This window comes from Tinamus guttatus, unplaced genomic scaffold (assembly GCF_059628265.1).
Source record: "Tinamus guttatus ecotype Peru unplaced genomic scaffold, ASM5962826v1 Tinamus_guttatus_pri_ptg000489l, whole genome shotgun sequence".
In the NCBI taxonomy this organism is placed as follows: Eukaryota; Metazoa; Chordata; class Aves; order Tinamiformes; family Tinamidae; genus Tinamus; species Tinamus guttatus.
Genome location: NW_028289023.1, coordinates 3,624,194 through 3,651,886, shown reverse-complemented (window position 1 = coordinate 3,651,886; position 27,693 = coordinate 3,624,194). Strand labels below are relative to the sequence as shown.

The 27,693-nt window shown below is 37.6% G+C and overlaps 1 protein-coding gene across 7 annotated transcripts in view; it reads right to left on the bottom strand.

Annotated features, from left to right (window-relative positions):
• The window catches only part of KIF21A (kinesin family member 21A), a 79,185-nt gene that overhangs the window by 28,885 nt on the left and 22,607 nt on the right, over positions 1–27,693 (bottom strand). For 5 of the 7 annotated variants that reach the window (XM_088533236.1, XM_088533229.1, XM_088533232.1 and 2 more), the window contains exons 2-17: positions 24,163–24,385; positions 22,972–23,154; positions 20,656–20,805; positions 19,673–19,807; positions 17,606–17,773; positions 15,822–15,937; positions 10,423–10,618; positions 9,659–9,848; positions 8,707–8,770; positions 7,947–8,150; positions 4,855–4,893; positions 2,888–2,972; positions 2,607–2,724; positions 1,846–2,034; positions 965–1,164; positions 450–557 (exon numbers count right to left, since the gene is read on the bottom strand). In XM_088533236.1, coding sequence (XP_088389362.1) covers positions 450–557; positions 965–1,164; positions 1,846–2,034; positions 2,607–2,724; positions 2,888–2,972; positions 4,855–4,893; positions 7,947–8,150; positions 8,707–8,770; positions 9,659–9,848; positions 10,423–10,618; positions 15,822–15,937; positions 17,606–17,773; positions 19,673–19,807; positions 20,656–20,805; positions 22,972–23,154; positions 24,163–24,385 — 2,368 coding nt within the window. The remainder of the gene's footprint in view (positions 1–449; positions 558–964; positions 1,165–1,845; positions 2,035–2,606; positions 2,725–2,887; positions 2,973–4,854; positions 4,894–7,946; positions 8,151–8,706; positions 8,771–9,658; positions 9,849–10,422; positions 10,619–15,821; positions 15,938–17,605; positions 17,774–19,672; positions 19,808–20,655; positions 20,806–22,971; positions 23,155–24,162; positions 24,386–27,693) is intronic. The other 2 variants (XM_088533231.1, XM_088533235.1) reach the window with 1 other exon arrangement.

Below are 27,693 nucleotides of genomic sequence, written 5' to 3'. Positions count from 1 at the left end.
GCATTTTTCAGAAGCAATTTATTGCATAAAAAGGAGAACCATTACATTCTAACACAAGTTTGCAAAACTACTGTGAAATAAAGTGCTCAGTCCAGTCACAAAGCTTTCATACTTCTTCTATGACAATGTTTCAACATTGCAATTCTCTGTCAATAAGAACAGTCTTGTGTGCTAAGTACTGTGTGCGGCAATAGCAATAGTTTTACAAAGACTCACAAATAAAATAATGTTGATATTTGTAGTTAATGAGCCCTCTGTTTTCCATTGTACTTATCACTTGAAACTATGAACTGAATTATGACAGAAGTCAAATAAAATTATGTGCATTTTGACTGGTGAAAATATGTATGCAATGTCTGTCTGCATACATGCAGGGCATACGCCTGCATACGGTGCACATCATAATGATAAATGCTTATTCCAAATGAGTTCTTTATCTGTTAAACAACCTCTCGCTTGCGCTGTTCCTTTTTGAGCTGTGCAATCTCTCTGTTTCTTCTAGATTCAGTCATTCTAGCTTTTTCCTGCTCTTCTTTCATTTGTTTCATCAAGCGAACCTGTAAAGAATCATCACAAATACATTTAGAAAAGTTGTTTACATTCAAGTGTTATTCCCTTCCCCATGCACATGGAAATTTCTTTCAACTGCCATTTCCAGTATTCTACCTGCTTGAAGCAATTTACCTCAGTCCAATTTGTTTTCTCTCAGTGATGAATAGCACATAATCAGCACAAGTGCAAGCTTTGCTGCATTTGATACAGTAATTTCTGTTCACTAAACCTAAAAGACACACCCTCACACACGCACACACACAGAAGTAACTTAGTTTTCACTTCTATGCTAATTTCAGACTTCTGGATGACTTCAAAAACATGGTTGTCTGGTGGATAAATGGAGGGAATCTCAACCCACTCTCCAGTGAAGAAATATTCTTACACAAGGCTTCAATATACTGAAATATACCTTGGTTTTCTTCATCTCTGTCACCTCCTGCTGCAGTTTTTTCAGTTGCTTTTCATATTGAGACTGATTTTTAAGCAAACGTGCATGTTCCTTTTGAGCTGTTTGAAGTCTCTGCAATTCTTTATTCATGGCTTGGAGTTTCTTCTCATATTCTGACTTAATTTTTTTTGCTTTTTCTTCTGAATAGGTCTCCACAGAACCTGAAGAGAAAAAAGGAATTCTTCTCTGCTTTTTATTAAGACATTTTCACTTCCTCAGTTACAGCTGATCACTTTCCTCTGCTTTTAGCACTATATAGTAAGCTACTTTATAAAGTGATATAATGATGGTTTTCTCCACATTCCTTTCCTAATAATTCTTGGCATGCAGTTCACTTTTCTGACTGCAGCAGACCATGAGTTCCCTTCACCTTTTCTGAATTCATAGAATTGCAGGTATCAAGTTCACCATTCTTTCTTCTTCTTAACACCAATCCATATTCAAAAATTTTTGGGCAGCGAATCAACTGCAGAAGTCAGCTTAGAGCCTCGTTCATATTTCATGAAGGTTAAAAGAAAGGAGAGGGTGGAGAAGAAAAGAACTTCTAATTTATGGATGATCTAAAGAATTAAGTAAAAAGAAAATCAGAGTACTAGAAAACTTGAAAGGCTCATTAAACCAAATCAAGCACCTGCAAGTAACTATCTTTTAAAAAAGTATTTTTCTCAATTCTACCAGAAGCTAAGATGAAAAAAGTGAGATTCATTGGCATTACGCATATGAACTTGTTTGTTCTCTGCAATTTTTTACCACACTTGCAAAAGGAAGTAGCGGAAGTAGCAGAAAATTCACCTTGACGACCTTACAATATATTTAGATTTAAATAAAATTGTACTTCTTACCCAAATTTTGAAGAACCTGATCTCTTTCAAGTTGAGTGTCTCGAATCTTGTGTTGTAGCATCATTAGTTTCTCCTCATACTGCTTTTTTAGGGTTTGCAGTCTTCGCTGGCTGTTTTCTAGCTCATCTATCAGTTTTTGCTTAATGGCAATTTCACAGGTGATATTGGCCAAGTCAGCTTGGTAATTTTCTAAAAGTAAAAAGACTTAATTAAAAATGAAAATAATAATAGTGAGGACCACATAACTGCCACATCAATATCCACAGCAATATCAGGATGATCTCCTAATGTGCAGCTGTACATAGAAGAGTTCTACACACAGCAGAAGGCAGTGAACTGAACTGTTATCTGCAGTTCAGGAAAAAGTCTCCTCTATAAACACTCTCCATTCTGGAAGGAGAAAAGAGGGAGAGACAGGTAACTTCCTCATTAGATGCTAGTTGCCTGTATGTTATAATTACAACCTGTCCTTTCCCACAACAAAGCTACATAGGCTGCCAAGTATAAACTTCATACTTTGGATATTCTAACTAAATAAGAAGTGTGTTATCAAGCATCCTTATAAGGATCAATATGAACACTTGATCAGATCCACATTAAATACTTCAGGGCCATAACCAACAAAGAACTTGCAGAACATACAATTCACAGAGCACTATGGCCCACGAGTTGCCAAGATGCTAACTTGCCTAACAAAAGAAAAGAAAAAACAAGTAGTACTTTGTACCAAAAACTTGTACAAAATCTTGCACTAACATCACCTTTTTCATCAGAGTCAGAATCTGATTCATCTGAGCTTTCAACAACTTCCATGTCATCTTCATCCTCATCTTCCTCCTCTTCTTCATCCTCATGATCACTTACTTCCTGAATTTCCTCCTATAAAACATATGGAACGTAGCCATTAAAAGTATCCACGTTTTTCTGTCTCCCACTCACTTGTGGTTATCGCTGCAAAGCAGCGACATTCATCTGATTCATTCCCAGTTTGAACAGACATCAATGGACAAATAAACCAAAGCAATAGTTTTTAAATACTTACTGCTTCCAGATCATTATTCTCTCTTTCCGAAGTGCCTTTTTCATCTTTCTTCTCCTGCTCATTGTCTGTGCTCTCCTCTCTAACACTAGCAGAAGAAGCCCAGAAAAGAAATATTCACAAACGGAAACTTGTAAGCACTTTCCAACCCCAAACTAGTAACTCAAATTTCCAAGTAAAGATGAAAAACAAAGTGCTGTTAGCCAAAGACACGGAGCTTGGGCATGGGTAAAACACAACTTTCAGATTCCTGCAGATAACAAAATAATACTCAACTACTCTTGCATAGTCTTAGCTTGCACAATAATGTTAATGATTGCCACGTTGTTTCACACTCTATTGCAAAGTTGGAACAACCAGAATACAATTTTTTTCAATTACAGCAGTACTCATTTTGCGTGGAAGTTGCAGTGCACCCAGATAAAGCAAGAATATTGTGTGCAAGTATGACAAGTATCAACTGACATTATTGCACTCTCAAGCTGTAACTGAGTCTACCACACTCACGATAATCTGAAAAATTAGATTTAAACTTTAAAAAACAATGCCCTAATTTATCACATTATACCTGCTCTTCAGATCAGTCATGTACGTGGACACAAAGGCATGCACAAATAGCCGCTGATAGAACAAAAAGAAGCAAGAAATACTAAATTTTTGTAATAAGACTATCTCAAAGAGAAACTTTTCTCAGAGCTTAAAATTACGTTGCACGTGCAAAAATCTTTGCACGTTTCTTGGTTTTAGACTGTGATTTAAAACTGATTTAAATGTCAAGTACCTTAATATTCTTTCCTTTCTTGACAACCTGAGCTGTAATGATGGCTTCTGCAAATTACAAGTTTTTTTTTTTTTTTAAGAATTAGCTAGTAGGAGGATTCTTTAAGAACACAGCAGAGATGTCACATGCAAATGTTAAAATTTAAAACTTGATGGCATCCTGCAAATGATCAGGGATCAAATGTCTGTCCCTCTAGCACTACACACGCAACACCCAAACCATTCCGGATAGAGAGGAAATTGTGACAGAACAGGGTAAGACACCCTGGGGGCAGTAATTATAGAAATGTGATTAGGATCACATAATGTGGAAACCATCTCACACAGCTTGAGCCACCTAAAAGTTTGGCAAGTCTGTGCAGTCGCTGCCCAGGCAGGTTAAATGATGCACCGTAAACCCCTCCATGACAAAAGGACCCCCAGAGCAGACTGCAAGGCTAGAAGCAAAAGGCCTGACCAGGTTTGTACAGGAAATAAAGTCAAGCAAGGAACACAGACCCGTGTAATCTCTTTTCCGCAGGTTCTTATCTCAATCAGGCCACAACACATTTTGTTTTAGGTTCACTAACAAGCCTATGTGTTAGCAGATCTGAGCTGCAATCTGGATGCAGAAAAATAAAAGCTCCTTTAATTTAAGGACAATACTTAATGTTCACAAGGGTGACCCTTCTTTTACAGCCTTCATCTTCATTGTCCTCTGTGACTGACAAATTTACCTACTACCTTGACTGAAACTAAACTGAAAGAGTGGTCAAGCCTTCACTCACGTGCAGACTTTATTGAAGCAGGAAGGTACAAGACCTTCTAGGTCCTAAATGCCAAATACACCAAAGTAATATACTACTCCTGTAGTATATATTGCCTGCTATATATATCATATCATATGAGCTTCTACACCTTCCTTCCTCCATTCCATACAGGCTGTGCAAGAAGTGTGCTTCATTCTGTAGGGATTCCCAAAGACGCCACCACCCCACAACTGCCCACACTGTCCAGCCCCAAAGTTAACCTCCGTGCAACAACAGAGACTTCTTCCTGTTCAAACATTTGCTGAAATACAAATAGAAAACAGAATTTTGATAATCAAACGAACTACTCCTAAAGCACTCATGAATCGCTCAACTTCTTTTCACATACAATAACTGATTATTGAAATGACAGTTAATGAAAAACCTGGGAAATATTCCAACCTTCTTTCTTCTTGACTGCTTTCCTCAAGTTTCTGTAGCCTTCAAAAGCACGAAGAACAGTATTGGAAGGCCAAGCCAATGAAGGACAAACCAGACAGTGAAAAGCAAAAGTGATAAGAAGGTAAAAAAATGATATATGAGCTTGTGGAGTTTAAAATGATATTTTAAAAGATATCATCAAGAGACAATAAGGTGTAAAAAGGTAATACATTTTGCAAAGTTGGAAAGTAAATAGAAAACAAAGAAGAAGCATTTGTAGGTTAACTAATCCGTCACTGTCAACTACTATAAATTCAAGTAAAACTAATGAAGTTTCAGAAATAGAAAATATATTTCACTTTGAGAATGATTTCTAATGGGGCTTCAAAACTCCCCAAAATGTTCTAAAAACAATGTTTTCTTTTGCCACTTAAAAAGCTATATACTTAAGATTAGCAGGGCATAAAATAATGAAAACTTCAGCAAGTTCTAGCTTTGAGCCATGTTATGAAGCTATACATCCTCAGGAATATAACAGGACACAAAAAAAGAAATGCATTAATGTTATATATGCTCACGGCATATTATAATTGAAATCTGTGGTGAATTTTTTGTAATAATATTCTAAATCATTTATTCTGAATATAACCCATGCAAAAAACTGCTAACTGCATTTTTTAAATAAAAAGCAGAAATTTGCAGTTTATTTATCTGGGATTCAATAAGTGTATGCCAATGTGTGCTTGTTATCTTTAAAAATTAACAAAAATAGACATCAAAGCAATGAAATGGACAAAATGTTAGTACTTTCATAAGCCATTTGTGTTCTTTAACAAAGCGAGGTACATTACTAAATTAATGTTTGCATGACTTAAATGCAGAAATGTCTTCTATTTCAAGAACTATGATCTCATGTTTCCAAAATGAGTTAAGTTCTGAGTTAGAGCTTTTTCTGCCTCTCTACTTACCACTGTCTGCCTTCTTATTTCAACATCAACTAGGAACTAACATGCTGTATTTCTATCACTAATTTAGTTTATTAAAGGTTAGAGATGTCAAAAGGCAGTAGTCAAAAAAGGTTACAAACATGTAAGTCTGATTAAGGATTGAAGGGGACATAGATAATTTGCTCCAGGGCTCTCGTGTGTAGGTCACAGTGTCTGTGTCACACTCCAACCCAGCGTGTCAGTATTTCAGTAGTCAAAACATCACTGCTTTGCAAACAGTTTCTGACAGATAGTATGACAGATGCTTATTGAAGGCTACAGATATAAAGCACTACATCCTTGCTGCATACACTCAAAAACCAGCACTTAGCTGTTCTAGCTACCTCAAAACAATTTGCATAAATTACACGCATTTAACAGCATGCAACTTTGGTCTCACTAACCCACAACCAGGAAGCAAATAGATAAAGGTAGTAGATGGGGTAGAGCTGTTATCTAGGCTTCCCAATTCAGTTTTAGTAGCAGAATGCTGGCCAGATGACCTTAATTAAGAGAACGGCTATCCTGAAAAGGGAGCACTAGTACAGAAAAGCAGCTAAATGCCTGTGGAAGACAGGAGCGGAGCATAGAATCCCTACCAAACTGCAAGGCAATTTGTCCATTTGCAGTACAAACCCATTGCCAAATTCTGAAATTGCAATAGAAGAAAAAATTAGAATGGTATTTCCTGAGCACAGGATTTGCATTTCACGGATTGAAGCATTACACAGTTAACAAGTATGATGGACCATATCTGTATAACTCCAAAAATTCCAACTTTTCTTCATTTCCAATATTTTTTTCCCCTAACATAGGCATCTCAGAAACTTTTATTTATCACCAAGCAAGCCACAGATGGGCCTTTCATACTCTGTCAGGACCCCCACGCTTCTTTCTTCATAGGTATGTGGGGCAGAACTTGGAAACACTTTCTTCAAGCAATCATCTCCTGCAATAAGGGATATCGGTTGTTGTAGCTAGAAACCTTTGCTAGTTTTCAGGAAATCACCCTGTTTAGTACTCAAGCTCCAAACTAACAGTACATTTCAGAGCACGTGGAGCATTAAAACGTGTGTTGAAGCTCGTGGAAGCAGTCTCTCTGCTCACACATTTCCAGTTATAGCACATCCCAAAATGTTCAGCTAAATTCTGCTGATTTCACCTGATATGCACATTCTCCCCTCTAGTACATATGAACCTGAGATAAAACACACAAACAAAAAACCTATCTAATCCCATAAAAGCTGATTGAAAAATGAGATAGAAAAAAAGAATCTAGCTGATGTTTTTTCGCAAGTGTCAAGTGTTCCTGTGCTGAACACATTTATGGATATAGGACCCAAACTCGCCGATCTTGCTATCCCAAAGCTTCTAAATTAACTATTTCAGGCTAGTACTGTTTCAGTTTTACCATTAACTTGTAGAAGTCTGAATGGTCACTCGTAGAAAAAGTGATAGATTAGAAGGATGGACAATTTCAGGGAAAAAGATTGAGGGGAATTCAAAGTCTTGGATTGAATGAACAGATCCTTGCTGGATTAACTGCTGTCTGAACAGGCATTTATATTGATGTCTATGAGCAAATTAGTAGATGAAGAACTGGACAGAAAAAAGTAGCAAAGCACGATGTTGCAATGAAGTCAGAAATATTAAATTTAAAACATCCATAAAAGCAGAAGAGAAGGAAAGCAAAAGAAGCCATTCCAAGAGCTACCAAAGAACTCCCAGCTATTCAGAATATCTTGTTTTTCAGAAAGCTGTTGCATTCAGTTTCATCACAAGGTAGACAGATTTTTTTTAACTGTTGAATTTCAGATGTATTAAAAAATAATAATTATGGAGACTATCTGTCCAAATTTTGTACAATTTTGTACAATGTATAATTTTGTACAAAATTATAAAATATAAAAATTCTTTACATCAGACACATTAATTCTACATATATTATATAATTTTGGAATGAAAAGATGTAAGATAAAAACACCTACAATCTCAATGCATAAAAGGATTTCTGCAAACAAATCTACATAGCAACAACAAATTAATTTTAAAGTCTCAGTACTTATACCTTTTATACTAATAAAATACAAATAAAGAGCATTATAAAGAGAAGATTTCATGCACCACCTCTTTTTCTTTTTCCTTTCCTTTTTTTTCAATTTTTCTAGATCTTTCTTGGCTATATCTAGAATTTCCATTGTCTCTTTCTCTGAAGAAAGCATAGAAGTAGAAAATGCTGATGGTCCACCAAAGTACGTGGCTCGTGTTGAAGCTCTTGACAAATTGCGTCGAAGATTTTCATTGACTGCTTCACTTTCTAATAATTTTGCTCTAAAAAAAAGGGGGGGTTAAATATATACATACATACTGTATATACAGATACATACATACATTTTTCAAAGGCTACAGTATTTTATAACACTACGCGGAAATATACCAAATAACTCTTCTGCATGATAGAGCTCCGAAAAATAGACAAAGAAAAATACATATTTTTTTAAAAAAAGGACAACGGATGCAAACTTTTTTTTTTTTTTTTTTTTTTTACTAAATTTGCAACAAACAATTTCTTAGAACTATGATTAACACCAGGTTACAAAGTTATCATAAGACAATGGTTTCAAACCTTGCGCTACAATGCTAAGTTATCACCATTAACGAAGGCAATAACGTACATTCATGCTCTATTGTCAGCTTCATCTTTAATATTTTGATTTTCTATGGCTACGAGCACCACTAGATGGTCTTAGTTCAGGACGGTGGTTCCTGGGCTTCTAAAGCTCACACAGTAACAAAATAATCACGTAACTACAGAAGCAATAACTTGCTGAAAGTACTAATGTTTGTTTCTAATAAAAAATAATTCAAATACATATTATGCAAATACCTGAGATCTTCAATTTCCTTGATATAATTATGAATCATGTTGCTAATTTCTTCATTTCCTTCACCTTTGAAGGACAGTGGGGAAGTAAGAGGGAGAAGGGGAGAGAGAGAGAAAAACAGAAATGGAAGGCAAGAGAGAGAAAGAGAGAGAGAGGATGATAACAATTTAAATATTTGCTTACAGCTACTGGGACCAGAGTACTAGCAAAGAGAAATGGTGATCTGGGCTACCCACTCAGATCTTAGCTGATTTATGAAATGTTTCCTCCTAAATTGGACAGATTTTTCGTTCACTGAAAAATGAGTTTTATTAGCAGTATCATAAAAACATGAGCTTCATCTATACTGAGTTTTTTATCAATCCACTTGCTGGGCAGGAGAATTTTGGTTTGAGTTCCTTTCCTGCACCCTCCTGTTCTGAGAAAAATTTAGCACACAAGTTTCACAGTAGAAAGTCAGAAATACTACTTCCTAATTTTTCTTATTTTGGTATTTTGTGATCAGTATTACTAAAAAATAACATTTTCCCATTCTGTTTTCCACACTAGCACCTAATGACATCTGTGCCACAAGTCAGAAGAATCTGACAAACAGTGCACAGAAGTCATGCACTTGATAACTTTATGAGGTGAACGGGTCCTGAACCAAAGCAAAATAGTTATGTCCATGTATAACTATGCAGGTAATTCACATCCAAGAAGATTTCATGCTTCGTGTTGCTCATAAGCCTCAATGAATGGCCCAATCGGGGCCTCAAACCATTTCTATTAATAGATGTTTCCAGAAACACAGAGGAAAGTGTTGATGGGGGCCTTCCCCTGCCTAAAGCAGGTCCATAAATTACCTTCTACAAAGGCACCACGTTTTTCAAAGGGACCTATGAAGCAAGACCACATAAATAATTTAACTTAATTTAACAGGTCACCCGCAGAGGACACTGGCACGCCGCGTACCTGCTCTTGCTAGCACTTGGTTGGCCTGGTCGCTCATAAGCTGCGTTATTCTGGCTCGCAGCGCGTCAATGGTCTCCTGCATTGCTTTAATTCTCACACGCAGGTTGTTGTTCTCAGTTTGCAGCATAGCATTTTCATGAAACATGTCATTGATGCTTTCAACACCTTCTTCATCTATAATCCTCTTGCCCTTAAGAAAGTAAATTTATTTTATTTTGTTTTGTTTTTGTAACATACCTACATAGGACAGTTTTTTTAACTTGGCAAAAGTAATCCACAGATTTCTTAACTTTCCAAAAAATATAGGATAATGGTCTTTCAAAAGATTATTGCTAGTCTAGAGTCTAGAAAGTTTTCACAAAATTAGCATCTGGACAGATCTAATATAAGACAAGTCCTGCATAATTCCACCTTAGCCTGAAGTAAATGTTCTTGAAGAAGTTAAGAAACGAAAAGATGATTCTTTGATTAGGACTCTCTTTCAAGCATAACAAAGGAAGAAAGCACTGTCTGGTAAACACATTTATTGATAAAAGCATCTGTCTTTATGTTAGCATTCATTGATGCATCCCAAAAAATATTATCTAATACTTTTTAAAACATCTGCTAATCATGGAAATTAGGAGTGCTGTATAATTACGATTATCGCTCTTTTACAAGAAGTGAAGTAGCCAAAAGAAAAAAAAGGTTATAGAACCATAATTATGTGAAAACAGAAGAAATACTAGAAAGATGCACTTACTGTTCTAGAAAGATGCACTTACTGTTTTGTATTCCATGAGTTCCATCTGCAGCCGTGTAATCTCGCTGCGCAAAGCATTTATTTGTTGACTAGCCCTATCCTGATTAACCATCACCTTGTTCTTGATGTTTCGTGCCCGATTGGCATACTTCAGTGTGTTCAAGGTTTCCATGAAGTCTCGATCCGAAGGGCTCACGCACGCTATCATGAGGGTTTGACTGCAAGTCACAAACACAGGTCAGCTTCACAAATCAAGACAACAAAAAGAAAAGCAGAGAGAGCAATAGATCTTCAAGTAGGAAGTGAAACAGGAGAAGCGACTTCAAATCACTTGTGAGAATTTTCACTCTCCTACTCACTAGCAAAAACAGTCAACCATGAAGTTCCAGCTTCATTATGTTTTATCATCTTAGTGTAACACTGGAGATGCTAGATCATTAACTGCGTATATGTATATAAAATGATAAAAGCAACTTTTATTATTTATTTTCCAGAAAATCTTTTCAAGGAGAATTTACTTCTCCTGATCATGTCTAAACTGGAATTTAAGCACTTAAAATCACTCTAGAGTCCCAAACATTGATCTGGATCATCCAGTTTTCAAGCACTACCTATTCTCATTGATTCATGAAGCACCTTATTCTGAAAAGTACCAAAATGCTACCTTCAGAATGCAACCTTCAGTTGTCCACGTGTGCTCAGAGATGCCTAAGGCAGCTGCGACCCACCTAGGGGGTCCTGAATTGCCTGAATTCTTCAGCGGTGAATTATCTCCAGTTCCCCAAAAGAAGCCTCTAAGTTGGTATGCATCTCCCCAGTTCATCTGCTCATAACTGAGTTTACCAAAATTCATTAAAAAAAAATAATTAATTCTTGCCTTGTGTTTTAAACACTCAATCAGGAGAGGGCTGAATTGGGAATCCCCCCGAGCTCCCTGGAAAGGAGGAGAACAGCCCTGAGGGGCTGCAATCAGAACCCTTGTTTAGCTATGGATCATGTGTTGGAGGTGCCTACAGGCCCTACATTCTCAACAGATGGAGGGAAATACCAAATTTGAGGGACTGGACCTCCCACCTCTCTGTTAAGCTTCAGGGGCCCCTGCTTCTCGTTGCTGTCTGTGCAGCACGGGTGGCCGTGCTGGTGAACGCGCTGCCTCCAGGGCCATGGAGCAACAGGTGGATTAGGCAGACTGAATCCTGATCTTCATCTTATGTAATTTCAGATTTAAACAACCTAATTACAGCACCTCTTTGTGAGGCCAACCATTATCTTCACCATACACATTGGGAAACTAAACTGAGAGAGCAACACGCCCGAGGATAAGAAAGATTCAGGGTTTCAAGACTGGAATTCACTGCTTTGCCTCAGCCCTCCCCTGTCCCTCCGTGTCAAGCTGCTACACCTCAGTTCTACCGATAAAAAGAGGCCACACTAAGAATTTTAAATTCCATCAGAACTACCTGCATTTTCCCCCGTCTACTGATTCTGTTAGCGGTCCTGAACACTGAATAACTTGAACTCTGCTTTCCAATAAGAATTTTATAGTGATTATTTTTTGGACGCTGTCAAGTCTACTCCCTTCTTTCACTATCTGTTTAAACTCAAAAGAAAAGGAAAAATCCATGGACTTAAGGAATTTAATAAAATTTTCATTTTTCCTATGATAAGTTACAAAATCCTTTCAAAAAGAAAAATACAGCACTCCATATTTTACCTTAATACGCTTTCAAATACCACACATATCTATGTGCTGCTTCAGAACTGCTACAGCATTACACCTAGATCAGGATTATGATCAGGAACAGAACACAACACTTTCACCAGTGCCAGCTCCGGTTTCACTACAAGCTAACAGAAATCACAGGTTCACAGCAGCGTTGAGGTTGGAAGGGTTGATCTCTGCAGATGTAGTCCAAACACCCTGCTCAGACAGGGTCACCCACAGCACGTTGCCCAGGACCATGTCCAGACAGCTTATGGATATCACCACCATCTTTCAGTCACCCTCCCAGTAAGATTTTCCTCACATTCAGACAGAACTTCCAGATCATCAGAGGCCCGATGCCTCTTATCCTACTGCTGGTCACCACTGAGAAGAGTCTGACCCCATCCCTGACACCCGTCCTTCACGTACTCATACACACTGATAAGATTCCTCTTGGGCTTCTCTTTTCCAGGCTGAAGCATCTCAGCTCTCTCAGCCTTTCCTCATGTAAGAGGCATTCCACTCTCTTCACCATCTTAGCTGCCCTCCATTGGACTCGCTCCAGTAGTTTTATGTCTCTCTTGTACTGGGGAGCCCTGAATTAGAGACAGTATTCCAGATGTGGAGTGCTCCAGGATTATCTTCTCCGACCTGCTGGCAATGCTCTTCCTAAAGCAGCCCAGGACACCACAGGCCTTCTTGGACACAAGGGCACATTGCAGCGGTCAACCTGCTGTCTGACAAGTCCTTCTCCACAGAAGCGGCTTTCCAGAAGGTCAGTCTGTAATGGTCAGAGGGTTAGTCCTTGCTATGGTGTGGGACCCTGCACTTATCTTCATTGACCTTCATGAAGTTCCTCTCTGTCCATCTCCACACTCTGTCTGGGTACGGCCTTCTTGGGTATCATCTGGGTTTTGTACCATCAGCCATCTTGCTGAGCATGGACTCCCTTGATCCAGATCATGGATGAAGAGCTTGAACAAGATCCAGAACTGGACCAGCACTGTCCCCTGAGGCACACTGCTGCCTACAGGCCTCCAGCTGGACTGCCCCATTGAGCACACGCCTCTGTGCTCTGCCATTCAGTTGTCAATCCACCTCTCTGCCTTGCTTATCCCACCCTTCCTGAGCTTGCCTGTGAGGATGTTAGAGAAGACAAGGTCAAAACCAGTGAACATCAGCTGCTTTCCCCTCATCTCTCCAGCTAGTCAGCGGGTTAAGTGCGATTTCCCTCTGGTAAATCCATGCTGACTGTTATCACTACCAGTAAGTCTCTTTCAGTATTTACAAAGAGAAAGGATAATATGGACTGTAATATCTACAGTGGCACTTGGAAAGCTATGGAACAGGCTAAGAGAAATCCATTAATCTGTTTTCCCAGAAGAAAATAAAAATGCATCTTTACTAAAACTTAGCCTTCTCACCTTTTTTTGGTAGCTAAAGCATTATTAAGGAATTATTTATATTGTGTTACAACGTATATTCCTTCCTTAATAGCAAAGTGCTAATTTTACCTGCCTTATGATTTATATTTTATACATAAAAATATGTTGGTTTTGCCTTCCCACATACAAATTTAATATCAGTCATAAACAGCCAAAAATAATATATCTTAATTCTATCTCCTTGTAAATGCTCTGGAATTGCAATCTGCACAACGTACACTGAAATATGTGATTTCTCCCTGAAGGACAGGAGGGGGAGCAGCTGAACTTTATGATAGGAAAATATTTTGGAATCAAGATATTATTTCATTAGAACTGTAATTTTACAACTCTTTTGAAAAGTTCTCATTAGTCAATGTATTTCATATAAAATTTAATTGATAATTATATTCATAACTAGCTAATATCAGAAAGAGCTGAGAATAGTCATTGTTTTCATTTCTGTTGATTTCCTGTTACTGGATTTCTTTCTCCCTTAAAATCTCTTGAAAATTTTAGTCATTACTCCACTTATCCGGCTCCTTAATTTTCTCAGAATGCTGCAAGATATTGCTGGAATTGCACAGAACAGAGCTATGATTTAAGGATTCTCTTCTGCTTATTCTTTTGTGAAATGCTCAGAATACTTTCTGCCCTCCTCCAGACAGCAGTCATTTCAGATTAAATAAAGCTACCACCTTGTTAAAACGTGCTCCGCTCCCTTTTGCATTTCTACATGTTAATGCTACAGGTTTTCTTAGACAAAACTTCCGGAGCTGAAGTTTATGTCTCTGTGCAACATACGTAGACAGCAGGTTCATGCAGACAATTCAGGAGATACGGTAAGGTTGTTTTTTATGAGAGTGTAATTCAGCGTAAGATAAATGGACACAGGCATAAAACATGGTAGGATATACAACCTCTTCGTTTAATGAAAAAGATACCCTTTTTTAGTGCATGGAAAACCTGATGTCGCTCATTCGACACTCCTGTGTGGGTTGGTGTGAGGAGAGGGTGAAGGTGAGTCGGTGCCCGGGGAGAGCGTGACCCCAACAAGCCAACCCAGTTTGCTAATCTGGCTGGTGCACCCAAGTTAGCAGATGGCAACCTGCCCTGACACACACTACCAAAAGCCCAAGGAGAGGCACTAGTCAACAGCACAGCTTTCCTGGGAGGTAGCCTCACATCTAAATGATCATCAATGCCTGGGTAGAAACACTGCTCACTTTTAGGACCTCACTTGGCTCTTACGGGGCATAGTTTAATCAGATAGGCAACATGGATGATTACTTTAAAAGATGAAATGCACTTATTTATTTAGATGCACAGTTTTATATTGCCCAAGTCTTAATCCTTCATTTGCATCACAGACATCTCCACAGTAACTAATCTGAATGATGATGAAGGCCTGGCCAGAGAAATAAGTGAGGGCACATGGTAACAGGGAGGACAGGGCAAGCAAAACCCCACTGTCAGACAGCTGCAAGACCCATGAGCATTCAGAAATTCAAGCGTAAAACCTTGTGATGATGACTGACTAAAATAAAATAAAATGAAATAAAATAACCACTAATAATAGAAGAGATATTTTTGCCATATCACCCTATCACAAGCAAATGCACAGCCTTGACCCATGCAGATGACACTTTGCGAACCTGCCTTAGAGGGAGGGAAAAATGCACATGAAGGGGAAACAAGGAAATTGGTTACAAAAAAAATAAAGAAGGGAATATATCCTAATAGAAATTATAGCCTAAGAGAAGTTATAATGGCAATAGTTAGACGAAATTCTCAAGGGAGGATTACAATAAAATACTACCAGGATTTTTAGATGACATTCTACAGTATTTTATAACTGTACAAAGAAGGACAGACTTGCCTCCTCCACATTATTATATTGTAATATATCAAACGCAACCATTAATTAAGATAAGCTCCTTAAAAAAAAATAAATCTCTGCTTGAAGCAAAAAGACATTATGGCTTTAAAGTACAATCTAATTAATAAGGCTGTGACACAGTAAAGTTTAAATACTTAAAATCTAAAGATGTCTCAATGCAAAGGACTCACCCTTTAACTGGAAAGGGAAATTCCTAAATAACTGGAAGCTTCAGGTCTAATAAACCTACAATAGCAGTGAAAAAAAAAAAAAACTCTTTCCTGCATTGACAGAATTTTCTATTGAGACTAATTTGTTTTTGGAACCTCTACCCAAAGAATTATTTTTTCAAGACCATGCATTCATCCACACTCATTCACAATGACATATGTAAAATGTTCCAGTTTTCATACCTGTTTCCCCCAAGAGAATCTTGAAGGAGTCTTGTAAGTTTTGAATCTCTATATGGTACATGAGTTGCCTTCTTACTTTTATCTCCCAGTGCACTTATTACATTGCCAAGTGCCAGCTATAAAATACCAAACCATGTAACACACAAGTTAGAAGCAGTTCTTAAGGAGCTTTATTTTAAAATCATCTATAAACAGAAAAAAAAAATGCCCATAAAAATTAACATAAAAAAATCAAATGATTCTTACAACCTGGAATCTTCAAGAATAGACAGATTAACACAATTTATGTACACTGCTTACTGATCAGTCACAAATATTTACTTTTGATGATGACTAAAGCCTACATTTATTTCTAACAGTAGCTAAATTAAAAAAGAAAGTATTGAATTTGCTTTATGTAGAAGTTAAAATAATATATGCCGTGCTAATATGAACAAACAGGATGTCCTGCCTCTACAGATATGAAATACAATGCATGAGGAAAATCTAAATATTTAAGGCTTGAAATTATGCAGTTTAAGAAAATTTTATTGTGTTGCTAGGCTGGATCTAATTAGCATTTTTAAACAGCCTAATATTTTGCTTCTGTAAAACTATGCAGCTTCATGTGCTTCATAACCAACTCATGAGCCAAACTGAAGAACATTCCTCTAGATGGCACACTAGACAGTCAGTTCTTAATAATTCAGTCTCAAATATGGTTTTGCTATATCCAACAGTTGTAAAACTGTGTATACACTACATTCTGCAAATGCTTTAAAGTAAATCCTTTAAATCTCTTCCACTGCATGTTTTCAAAGGAAGTTAAGAGGGTTTAAGTTCATTGTAAATGAAAGTTTTGTGATCATATAAAACACTACTTTTGCCATGCTGATTTTCACCCTTGTGCCTTCCACATCACTTATTTTAAAGCTCCATTTACTTTAGTTAACAACCTAAACTTCCCTTTGTTTCTGGTTTATATCAAAGATGAAACTGAACTAAGTTCTCTTCCACAGGCTATCGAATATAGCCTGTGATGGTGAGAGAACTGGAATAATGTTCTGGGCTCAGAATACCTCTCTAGTACTAGAAATTAGGGGGAAAAAGTGACTATTTAAAGACATGTTTCCACACGTAAAATGAATTTATGTTACTGAGTTTGTAATACAGAATTGCACAGAGCCTCGGCAAGCCAAGCTGTTCCAAATGAAGGGCCAAAAGCACAATCTTGACTGATAATCATATTTTTTTAGTGTATTTACAATAAAACATTTAATACAGTTAATTAAAAAACTTCATGAAGAATACAATATAACAAGACCAAAAATATAAGTTGATGCTATCAACTTAAAAATTATCTTTCCACTTACAAATGTTTTGCCCCAGGTTGTTTCACTACACACAGCAATTATAAAAGAGAAGAGCTATTTCTCAAACAGTTCAGCTTTTGTCACCCACAGTTTACATGCCTGTATCCCTTGTAAACTGTTTGTAATCTTCTCTAATCGTTTGGGATTTTTATACAACAAGAGATGAAAGGGAATCTATAGTATATTTTAAAAGGTAGAGTAACTAACTCTATTTTACAACAGTTAGAAGTTACCAGCTGGAATCTAGTGTAACCCAGAAAGTGTTAGTAAGCCAAAATCTGGTAAGATTAAGTGTATACTCTCATGGTTCATGCCATAGTTCTTGTCCTGTACCTGATGTATTTTCTACTTCAGGGATTACCAAAAACAAGTGATCCAAAAAGGAAGAGAAGATGCTACCAAGGGCATATAGAAACAAATTCTTAATCTTACTAATCCACAGTTGATGGAAATGCCTTCCTTTGCCCTTTCTCCTGTGGCTCCTGTTCGCTTCAGCCTTTCAGATCCTGCTAGATCAACAAAATGGAACTTGGCAGTAAGAGTTTCAAACTCATTCATCTGAGAGGATTCAGATATTATCCTGTTATCTGTGGCATTATCCTGAAATAAAGAAAGAATCCATAAATATTGGAAAGGTCTTTCACATTAACGTATCTCATTGCAAAGTTCAATCCACAGTCATTTTACAATAGCTATTCTTTATATCTGCCTCCTCCCTTTACTAATTTTCTTTAATAAGAGAATTTCCTAAAAATTGTCTTCATTTTGCCATAAACATCACTCTTCAATACACCATTCCATATGCATAACATTTTTAAGTACTGGGTACAATGTCCTTTGATAGCGGAAAAAATACATATACTAAGAAATACAAAAGAGGTCATCGAGGAGGACAATAGTATTTGCATCTCTCCCAAAATAAGTCTTAAATCAATTGTCAGAGGACAAAGCCTTCTGAAAAGGGTGGGGGGAAATGCTTAGTCCGTAGATCTGCAAAACAATTAAGAGATTTTGTAACTCCCATCATAATTTTCCCTGTTCCATGAGTCTGCCTTTTTTTTTCCCTTTTCTTCTCCCTCCATTTCATTTTTTTAAAAAGTCGTCTCAGCAACCAAGCGTTCTGCCAGCACTTCTGACTTGGCCAGGAAAGAAGGACAGGGAAGGAACAAGGGGGAAGGAGGCGGTCCTGTTGTTTTCTTTCCAAGTAAGTTGCAGTTACTGGCTGTTCATTCATCCTAGCATCTAGTCAGCCTCTTTCCATTTGACTTCCCAAAGCGCAGGGCTAAAAATATCCTCTTTCATGAGATAAACCCAAAGCTTGCCTCTTAGGGTAGCTTTATTTTACTCCCAGCATTGTTAGACCTGTTGTTGTGAAAGCACCACTGAACAGAAGGGAAACATCTTTAAACTACTGACTCTTTAAACTAGTCACTTCTTGGCCTTCCTATACAACGTAGGCAAATTCTACCTATCTTCCACGTAATAGGCACATATCTGGTGTTTATTACTTAAAATTTATTCGCGCAATCCGTTCTCCAAACTTTATTAGGAATTTCTATTACAATCAGGACGTGTTTTTTCTTAAAGAAAAGAATAACACACCCAGGTGTTCAATGGCAGAGGTCTTTATATACCCTTGATGGACCAGCTAAGAGCTCCCTTTGCGACTACAAGGAGCATCCTGTGTGGTTACAGACCCAGCCATTCCCACATGTTGTTTAAGCAATTCCCTTGGGCAGCTCCTGCAGGAGGAGGAGGGCTGCACACCGTTCCGACGGCCTCTGCTTGCCGATATCCGACTGCTGCGCTGCTGCCGGCTCCTGCTCCCTCCTCCCTGTCCTCAGGGCCCTCAACTCGGGCATCCTTTCACTGGGGCTAATTTAGCAAATCACAGGGACGTCCAGAAGCTTCTCGGAAGCGCTGACTGCGCAAACGCAGCAAGAGCAGAAGCTCTTGTCCCGCTGCAGCGCGGCTGCCTGCCCAGCCGGGCATGAGCTGCCAGGCCCTTCCTTATGCAAGGTGCCAGGCACCTTAATTAAATATATATAATATATATTAGTGTAACACACCAAGCTTCAGACTCCTGTGCTTCCTCAACTCCCCACTTTCTCCCTGTTAGGTATCAATACATCATCAAGAATATTCACCACTTGCAGTTAGTTGACTGCCAGTTTAAGCCAAATAACTACTAACATACTTAAAAATGCTTTCCCAATAAAAGACAAATTATATTTTAACTTTCTTCCGTATGTTGCAATAAGATACTGGAGAAAATGGGCAAGTTCATGTAAGAAGGATAGATTTTATTGCTGCCTCTGGCTAGAAGCTGGTTACATATGCACTGATTAAATCAAGTTATTATAATGCTTAGCAAATTCATTGAGTGTGATAACTACAGTAGCATCTTTACTAAATGCAACTCGAATGGCAGTGGATGAAAAAGCAATATTCTGAAAAATGGATACTCAAGTGATGTTTAGTAACGGCCAAGATACGTACAGTGTTAAACGCAGGGCAAACTCTGGTTTGACATAAGTGGATGGTAAAGATAGCATGAGACCGCGAGCTCTGAACATTCATCTGAGTACTGGCAGTGGTTCGAGACAAAGCGCCCAGCTTCAGGCATTGCATCATCTAGAAGGAAGAGAAGAAGCACATCTCATCGTCTGCCATTAAATAATCAAGAAGTGTCCAATGTAATAAACGTTCCAGTAACTTATTAGATTGTTTTTGATAGAAGCTGTTTTTAATTTGTCATTGTTTCAGTTCCTGTACATCAAATGCAAAGATTTTCACATCTATTTTCATAAATAAAGTTTTTTGGGGCTCTTCAAAGAAATCAATTAAATCTTCTTTCTTTGTATCCCTCTTTCTACTGTTCTCTGAGAGTAACGTGAAACTTTTTCATTTACCTATGGCAAAATTGTACTGCCATACAATCACTGACATTTGTATTCAGATCCACAAGAACAGCAGTTTATATCCTATCAGTTACTTCAGAAAGCTTTGCTGCCACAGTAAAAATAAACTATATGATATTTGGGAGGGTAGCTTTACATATATGCCAAAATATTAACTCTCAGTGGAACTGCCCTGTTAGTATAAGGTTGTTTCTAGCATTAAATGGAAAACGCTTAGTCTCAAAGATGAGATTTAAATCAATATGATACAGTGTTTTATTGATTGCACAGTATCAATACAATACAGTAAAGAAAAAATCAAGTATACTTTACAGAAGTTGTATGTGAAGCACAAAGCTCTGCTTATGCTAAAAAGAATAAAAACTGTAGATATTTGCTTCTCTTTTGCCTGCTGATTTTTTTTCTGGAACTAAAGTTTGACTTAAAATTATCCCTGTCCCAGCAACAAACAAGAATGAGAAAGACATGAAGGTTTTATTGACTTTTATCACAACATATAGACAATACTTCCTTTGAAATCACATTCAGCATGCTATAGAATAATTCATTTTTTATGATCACCTCCGATTCTCCATTCACAGTGCGGGTTGTAACTCCCACTGTATAAATTCCTCCAGCCGAATCTTCATGTATTTTGATATTCGATTTTTTATTCTTTGCATCAATATCACGTGTGGTATCAAACAGGTCAAGAATTTCTTCATTGTAAAGCTAAGGAGAATTTAAGAAAAAAAAAAGCAAAAAGTTAATTTCAAAACAATTCCTCTAGAAACCAATGAAATCTATGCATGACACAGACATTCTAAAAATTTACCACAAGTGTAGGCTCTCAATAAGCTGGAAGAGCTCCAATGTCTTCACTCATTGATACCAACTCATAACAGCAGGGCTTAGCCCAGAGTGATTAAATCAGTAATTAAAGTTCCGAGGTAAAGGCCAAAGGACCACTCTAAGAAGTTGGCATAAATTTAATACACTTTATTATACACTGAAAGTCTCTTGGTAAAAAAAAAAAAAATCCACCTATGCACACAGATGTCACAAATTAAAGAGAGAATCCTTATAATGTACCAGTAATTGCCTGGGATGTACAGGCCTATCTTGCCCAAGAGCTGGCAGGAAAGCAAGGAGGTAGAAGGGACTTCATGGGACTGAAAGTCACCAGCAAACAGCAGAAATTGCTCTTGATAATTCTTGAAATTATCCAGCTGTCAGACTTGAAAGTTGTTCTAAAATAGAGATTTCCTTCATCTATCTCAGGTGACTCAATTCTTTATGCAACCCAGCACTAATGGCAGATATGAAGTTTGAGAAGAAAAAGGTTTTCATGTACTTGCTGATACAAGAGCAATACAAAAACACTTAACTAATCAGAAAAGTTTTTTTTTCCTGAAAATCTCTAACTTCAGTGCAGCAGAAAAACCATCTTTTTAAGGGAAAAGCCACCACACTTCATTTAACCTTGCTCTAAAGCCTAAACACAGGCTTTAGTAAGTACATTTCACCTGAATTATGTTGCAATTTAGCTGCAACAACCCGCCATAGGGGTAACAATGTAACATTCAACTATTGGTCTGTCTTCCAGGACTCTCAGTCTCAGCAACATTTGCACCCTTTCGACACAAAAACCCGAAATTCAGCAATTGCCCGAGTGAAACGCTTGGTTATTGCTCACGTAGTAGCTGCCTAAGTATTAACCGGAGGGGAGCTCCCTGGTGCTCCATGGAGAGGAGCCCAGCCCGCATCCCCCTCGCCAGGCTCACGCTTCCACGCAAACACGAGCCAGAGCTCCAGCACCTCCGCAGAAAGTTAACAGCGACACGGGCACGCACGAGTGCTAAACAATGCCAGCTTGTTAAGCCTTAAAGAATTAAAACATATGACTAGCGTGCCTCGTTTGCCTCAGCAGTAATAAATCCAGCAGCTTTTCTCTTGGGTAACAGAAGAACTTTTCCTTTAAAACAGCAAAATAAAGTTGCAAAACACTGCATTAAGCAACATTCATTTATAACAGATTCTTCCTAAAATGCTTCTCCTTCCCGGTATGGATTAAGTAACAGATTTTGCAGTTTGGTAGTGAATATAAATGTTAAGCCCAAACCAGATCAGTTTACACTCAGTTACACTGACAGGAGACGCAGCATAAAAGCTGCAAGACTTAAACCAGCAGGTGTTTCAGACAGGGAAGACCACAGGTATTAGGGCTTCTTTTACCAGGAGCTGTGCTTACAAAAACAAAGGCAACAGTTTTTCCACTGCAGAAACCTTAAACTAGGCTCAGGACCCACTGAAACAAGAAACAGCAACACAGAAATCTAATCCTAAACCACTAAGGATCACAATAAATAAATAAATAACCTCTTTCTATGCTAGGTTTATTGTTTTATCAAAGAAAGTTAACGCAGCTTTCTAATGAACAGATTTTGAAAGCTAAAAAGAAAAAAAAAATTCCATGGCCAAATTACACAAGAAGAGAAAGCATGGCTCACTGTTCAAAGGCATAAAATATAGTTGATTTTATAAGTTACTTGCTTTGAAGTTTGGGGAAGAAATACAAAGCAGCAGCAACAACAGAGCCTGTAAATAAATGTGTGGCATAGAAAAGGGTAAGTGACGCTTCTTACAACGGTTTCTATACCTTGAAATAACTCTGTAAAGGAAGCTTCTAAAGTTACTGGAATAAGATTAAAAATGACTCTTCAATTTATAAAAAGAGCCAAAGGAAACCTCATAGTTTCCTTTTGAAATCATGAAAATTAATTAAAATGTCTTGTGGGAGAAGATAGAGTGTAAAAAGCAGTAACCAGCAAAAACTGTTTTATTGGCTTTCCAAAAAATGTATGAGCAGTTATATATACAAATACATAGCATATTTACCTCTAAGAACTGTGCATTCACTTTAAAATCTGGAGGTGGGAGTCCTTGATTAATAGCAGCTTGTTTTTTTTCTTCGATACATCTAAAAAGATGCTTAACAGCACGTGATATAATGCCCTGTTCCTCCTCTGTAATGTTGACATCAAATCCAGTTCCCATGGTGTATGTTTTCCCAGCACCTGTCTGGATTGAAAGAGTGGTCACTCTCACCGCAAAGAACAGCAGTCTGTGAAAACTAGTGCTAGGGAGAGACCAAGTCACACTTATTTTTACAACATTAGCATGCACATGTAGAATAGGTGACTTTGAAAATATGGATAAATGGTCTAAGTTAGACAAATTCTACTGTTTATCCCCAGTCAGACCCAAGGCAGGCAAGGACCCATTCAATCTTTCCTAACCTTTTCCTTACAAGATTTCTCTAAGCTGCTTACACGAGGCTTGAGCTGACATCTCTGAGGTCAAAAGAATAGTTAATGTTTTCAACTGAGACTAATTAAAGCACACATTCCAAATGTAATATCATAATTTGCAATTCTTCATTGAAGCAGATCAAATGCCGCTAATTATGATGTCTGAATATCTCAGGTAGAAAATTACCATTGTTTTCCTTTTACAGACAGCGCCTCAGAATACAAGCAGGCTGCACCTTCACTAGCAAAAATCCTTAATTAAAAGCAAAGTCTTACAGAAGACAGGGTGGTGCTGAGTTTTCACTTAATTAGTGGGTCAAGTCTAAGACAAGAATAGCATCACACAATTGATTATAATCAAGTGAACTAGATCTGCAAACTGCTTTGTTTCACTAGGACTAGACTTAACCTCACTAACTTGGGATCTGTCATTTAACATGGTCAAACTATCTGAATTAACTGAATAAATGGCTAATTGGTGTTGCTGCTTTAGGGATGAATTCAGTAAATATATGGACTCATGCTCCTGTCAACATTACAATCAATTCAAATTTACTACATATGTATTTTTGCTGAATTTCAGTTGCCATCCTGCACAGACAGGCACCCAAACAAACTCATAAACAGTCTTCTAGAGAATGTCTTGTTTAAAATAAAACCAAGACACAAAAAAAATAGGTCAATGAATTCTGAAACTTAAAAGACAAAGATGAGCTTAAAAAAAAAATGTTTATGCTTACTCCAAAATAAATACTTCAAATGAGGTTGTAAAGCTTACTTGGCCATATGCAAAGACAGTGGCATTATATCCTTCAAAGCAACCTTCAATCAATTTTTCGATACACTGTATATAGATTTCTTCTTGCTGAGAGTCAATGTTGAACACGTAGTCGAAAGTGAAGGCCTTGTCTTTCCCCAGGAACACCTGAGGCTCTCCAGGCGTGACGGATGTACAAATATGGCATCCTTCAATCTTCTCTTTGGCTAGCTGTGGTCTAATTCTATTTAAGAAAAGACAAAAAGAATGTTATAGCTCTCGTCATTAAAAGATGGCCATATAAATAACACAAATAATATCCAAAAGGAATTTCTCACTGAAAGAAAAAAAATGAAATAATAATTTTTCATCAAGCCAGGAAACTTCCGGCCATCTGGACAGAACAGACCATATCAGAGCTCCACTCATACAAACAACACAATCTTTCTCGAAGGCTTATCCACCAACATCAAGCTGATGACCTGTCTAGAAGCCTGAATGTTTCAGTAGTATAAGATGCGCTGCTGGAGAGCAATTTGCACAATCTGTTTCAGCTTTCACCCAAATTTTCTAGTTTTATCAGACAACTTCCTGCTTTCACTGTAAAAAAGGGTTTTCAGCAATGAAAATTAAAAATACAGGGTAGTTCAAACTCAAGTAGTAATTTAGAAGCAGGGACTCCCAAAGCCTATGCAGCATCTTAAACAAAAGCTCCTTGCTATAACAGCAAGGGAAGGGCCCACGTTTCTTCCTTTCTTTGAACTGAAAGGAATTTTGCCATAGCAAGAACACCTCAGTGAAACATTTCACTTCATTAAGGTGACAGATCTTCAGAGGGAAAAAAAAAAAAGGACCAGTTCTAAAAATAAGAATGTCTCAATTCCGCAGTATTTCTCATTGAAACAAATTTCAATTTTTACTTCAGTTTGTCCATTTTTTTATATATATAAACATATCCATCCTGATCGTCTTGTATTTTATAATTTTCAGTTCCTCTGTATTCTTAAAACTCATACAGTACTGTCAAAATTGAATTCACATACCTAGGTCTGTGACTAAAGATGACTGTGGAAGCCTGTAACTTTCTGTTTTTTTTCTTTATTGATTAACTAGAAGAAAGTTTAAAAGATTAACTAGAAGAAAAACTCTAGCCAACATTATTCCAGCTGTTTAAAAAACAAAATCACTAAATTATTACTTGAACATACATAAAGTACTTCCAAGTTATCAGAGCAAAACCAAGGTTAACGCATATATAGATTAAGAACAGCAGACAACAAATACGGTTACATAAAAGGGCAATGAAACATCAGTGATAGGGCCACCCATAGAACAAAATGATGGAATATTACCTACAGATTCTCCATTTAATTGAAACTTCAAGTACCTCTATTTACCTCAGTGTTGTTACTTTCAGTTATACAAGATCTAAGTTGAAGGTCTATATATGTGTATATATATATATGTCATATTTAAAGGCACATAATCACTTCATGCTGAGCCTGCATTAGTGTTTTGGCTTGGACCAGCTGTGTCTCCCAACAGCTCTGCTCACCTACCACATCTCGGTCTGGACTGCAGACTAGTTTCACTGTCCAGAAATCACATCCCCACCAGAGGAAACAAATCCAAAGCCCTCCATGCCAGGCAGACATGATACTTGTTCCAAAAACCTAATGAGGAAACATAAGGGTCCCAAGCGACCTGCTGATCTACTGCTAGACGTGCCAGAGCACTTGCTGAGCTGGAGAGGCCATCTCTAGTAATGCTGAGTGATGAATAGGCTGTGGCAGACCAATTCAAATCACACCACCACACAGATACTTCAATTCAATTAGGAAATGCCCTGTATGGATGACACCAAACATGGTGCACCAGCTTTTTTATTGCAGATAAGAAACTGTTCACCCAAGGATGTGCATCGCTACCAGGAGAGCTTTTCAAAGTTAGGATTCAAAAGGCTTCATATCCCAGTATGTGACACTTCAGAGAACAGCTCTAATTTATTTATAAGGTTTTCTATACATAAATTCCCTTATAGAAAGTTCACATATACGAGGAGATGTCTCCCTCCTAGCATTCCCTCTAGGACACAGTGGAAATTAAACAATCCTTTGAAAATATCATTAAGGGACCAATTACAGGATGTGTAAGAAGTAGTTTTCTCAGTCAGAAAAAAGGGGGGGGGGGAATAAATATTCTATAAAGCATATTTGCATTTAAGGACACAATTTTTTTAATATAGGTCACAGACTTTCTCTGTCACGCATAATCATTAGCATAAGCTTTTTCTTTAAAAGAAATGAGAATGCTAAACAATTCAAGAGTTAAAGCTTCCTCACTATCCTACAACTTAGTCCACTAGTAGCTGTTTCCACTAATTCCAAAACTTGAAGAATATGTATATAAACATGTAGGAAAAGTTGCTTTGCTGTAAATTAATGCACATTTTGTAATAAAGCAGCTTTTATTTCTAGGTAGAGATGGCCTTCAAAGAGAAATTCATGTCTTCCCTAAAAGCACTCTGCACAGACAGAAAACTGAGTTAATAAAACATAGGCTGCCACCTACAACACTTCAAAGTTAGAAAATGACAGCAAGATAGGTCTTTAAAAACTGTTCCATTTATTTTACTGTCTTATATTTCAATGCCTAGAAGTCAGCAAGAGGTCAAGTTTCTTTTTAAGACTAGGTACTCTTATGCTCTCAGTGATCCAGAGCAGACAGCACAAAAGCAGCCAGTTGTTCTTCCAGGTATGAACTGTGAGGACTTCTACAGCTCCCCAGGTGCTTTGCACATTTGTCTTCCAATATAGTAAAAACTAACAACGACTTTTCTAAAAATCAAAAAGGAAACCACACTTTCACTTATGAAACAAAACAGCCTTTTATGTATTTCGAAAGACTAATTTCCCCCTCAATTCTGAAAAGCTTTTAGTACTGACTTGTAGAATGAAGGCTGGAAACTAAGCAAAAATATAAAGAATTTTGTTCACATATTTTCATTGTCTAGTTTAAAAAAAAAAAGAAAAAAAAAAAGGTCCCAAATTATCTTTTGACACTGAGGAATTAGTGCTATTGGCACAGATGTCAATTAATTCTTTCCCTTTTCCAAAACTAAGTAAAGACTTAGAATGACCAGAGAGGAACAGTATTCCTAAAACACCCATGGTTTACAGGATAAATCTGGGGGGTTACAGGGCAGACAAGGAAGCAGTTTTGACAGGTCTCTGCAAAGACCTCTTGTGAGTTCCCTGGTCTGCAACTGGGCGATAAATCCCAGCCCTCTGCTACTGTAAAACCCAACATAAGGTCTAGATGCAAGTGCTCTGTGGGTGTGGAGCCACATCTCAATAAGATGCTATTCTGGAGACCAGCTGAACTGATGAAACTCTGCGCCAGAACTAGCAGCTGTCACTGGATCAAGTACTTCCACTAGGGTTCAAGACAGCATCCAGAGACACAGTGGTGATGAATGACCGTGTCCTTCTTCCCTGGCTTGCCGCTAAAGCTGAAGGAAGGGCTATAAGAACAGTGCTGCATCAAACACAT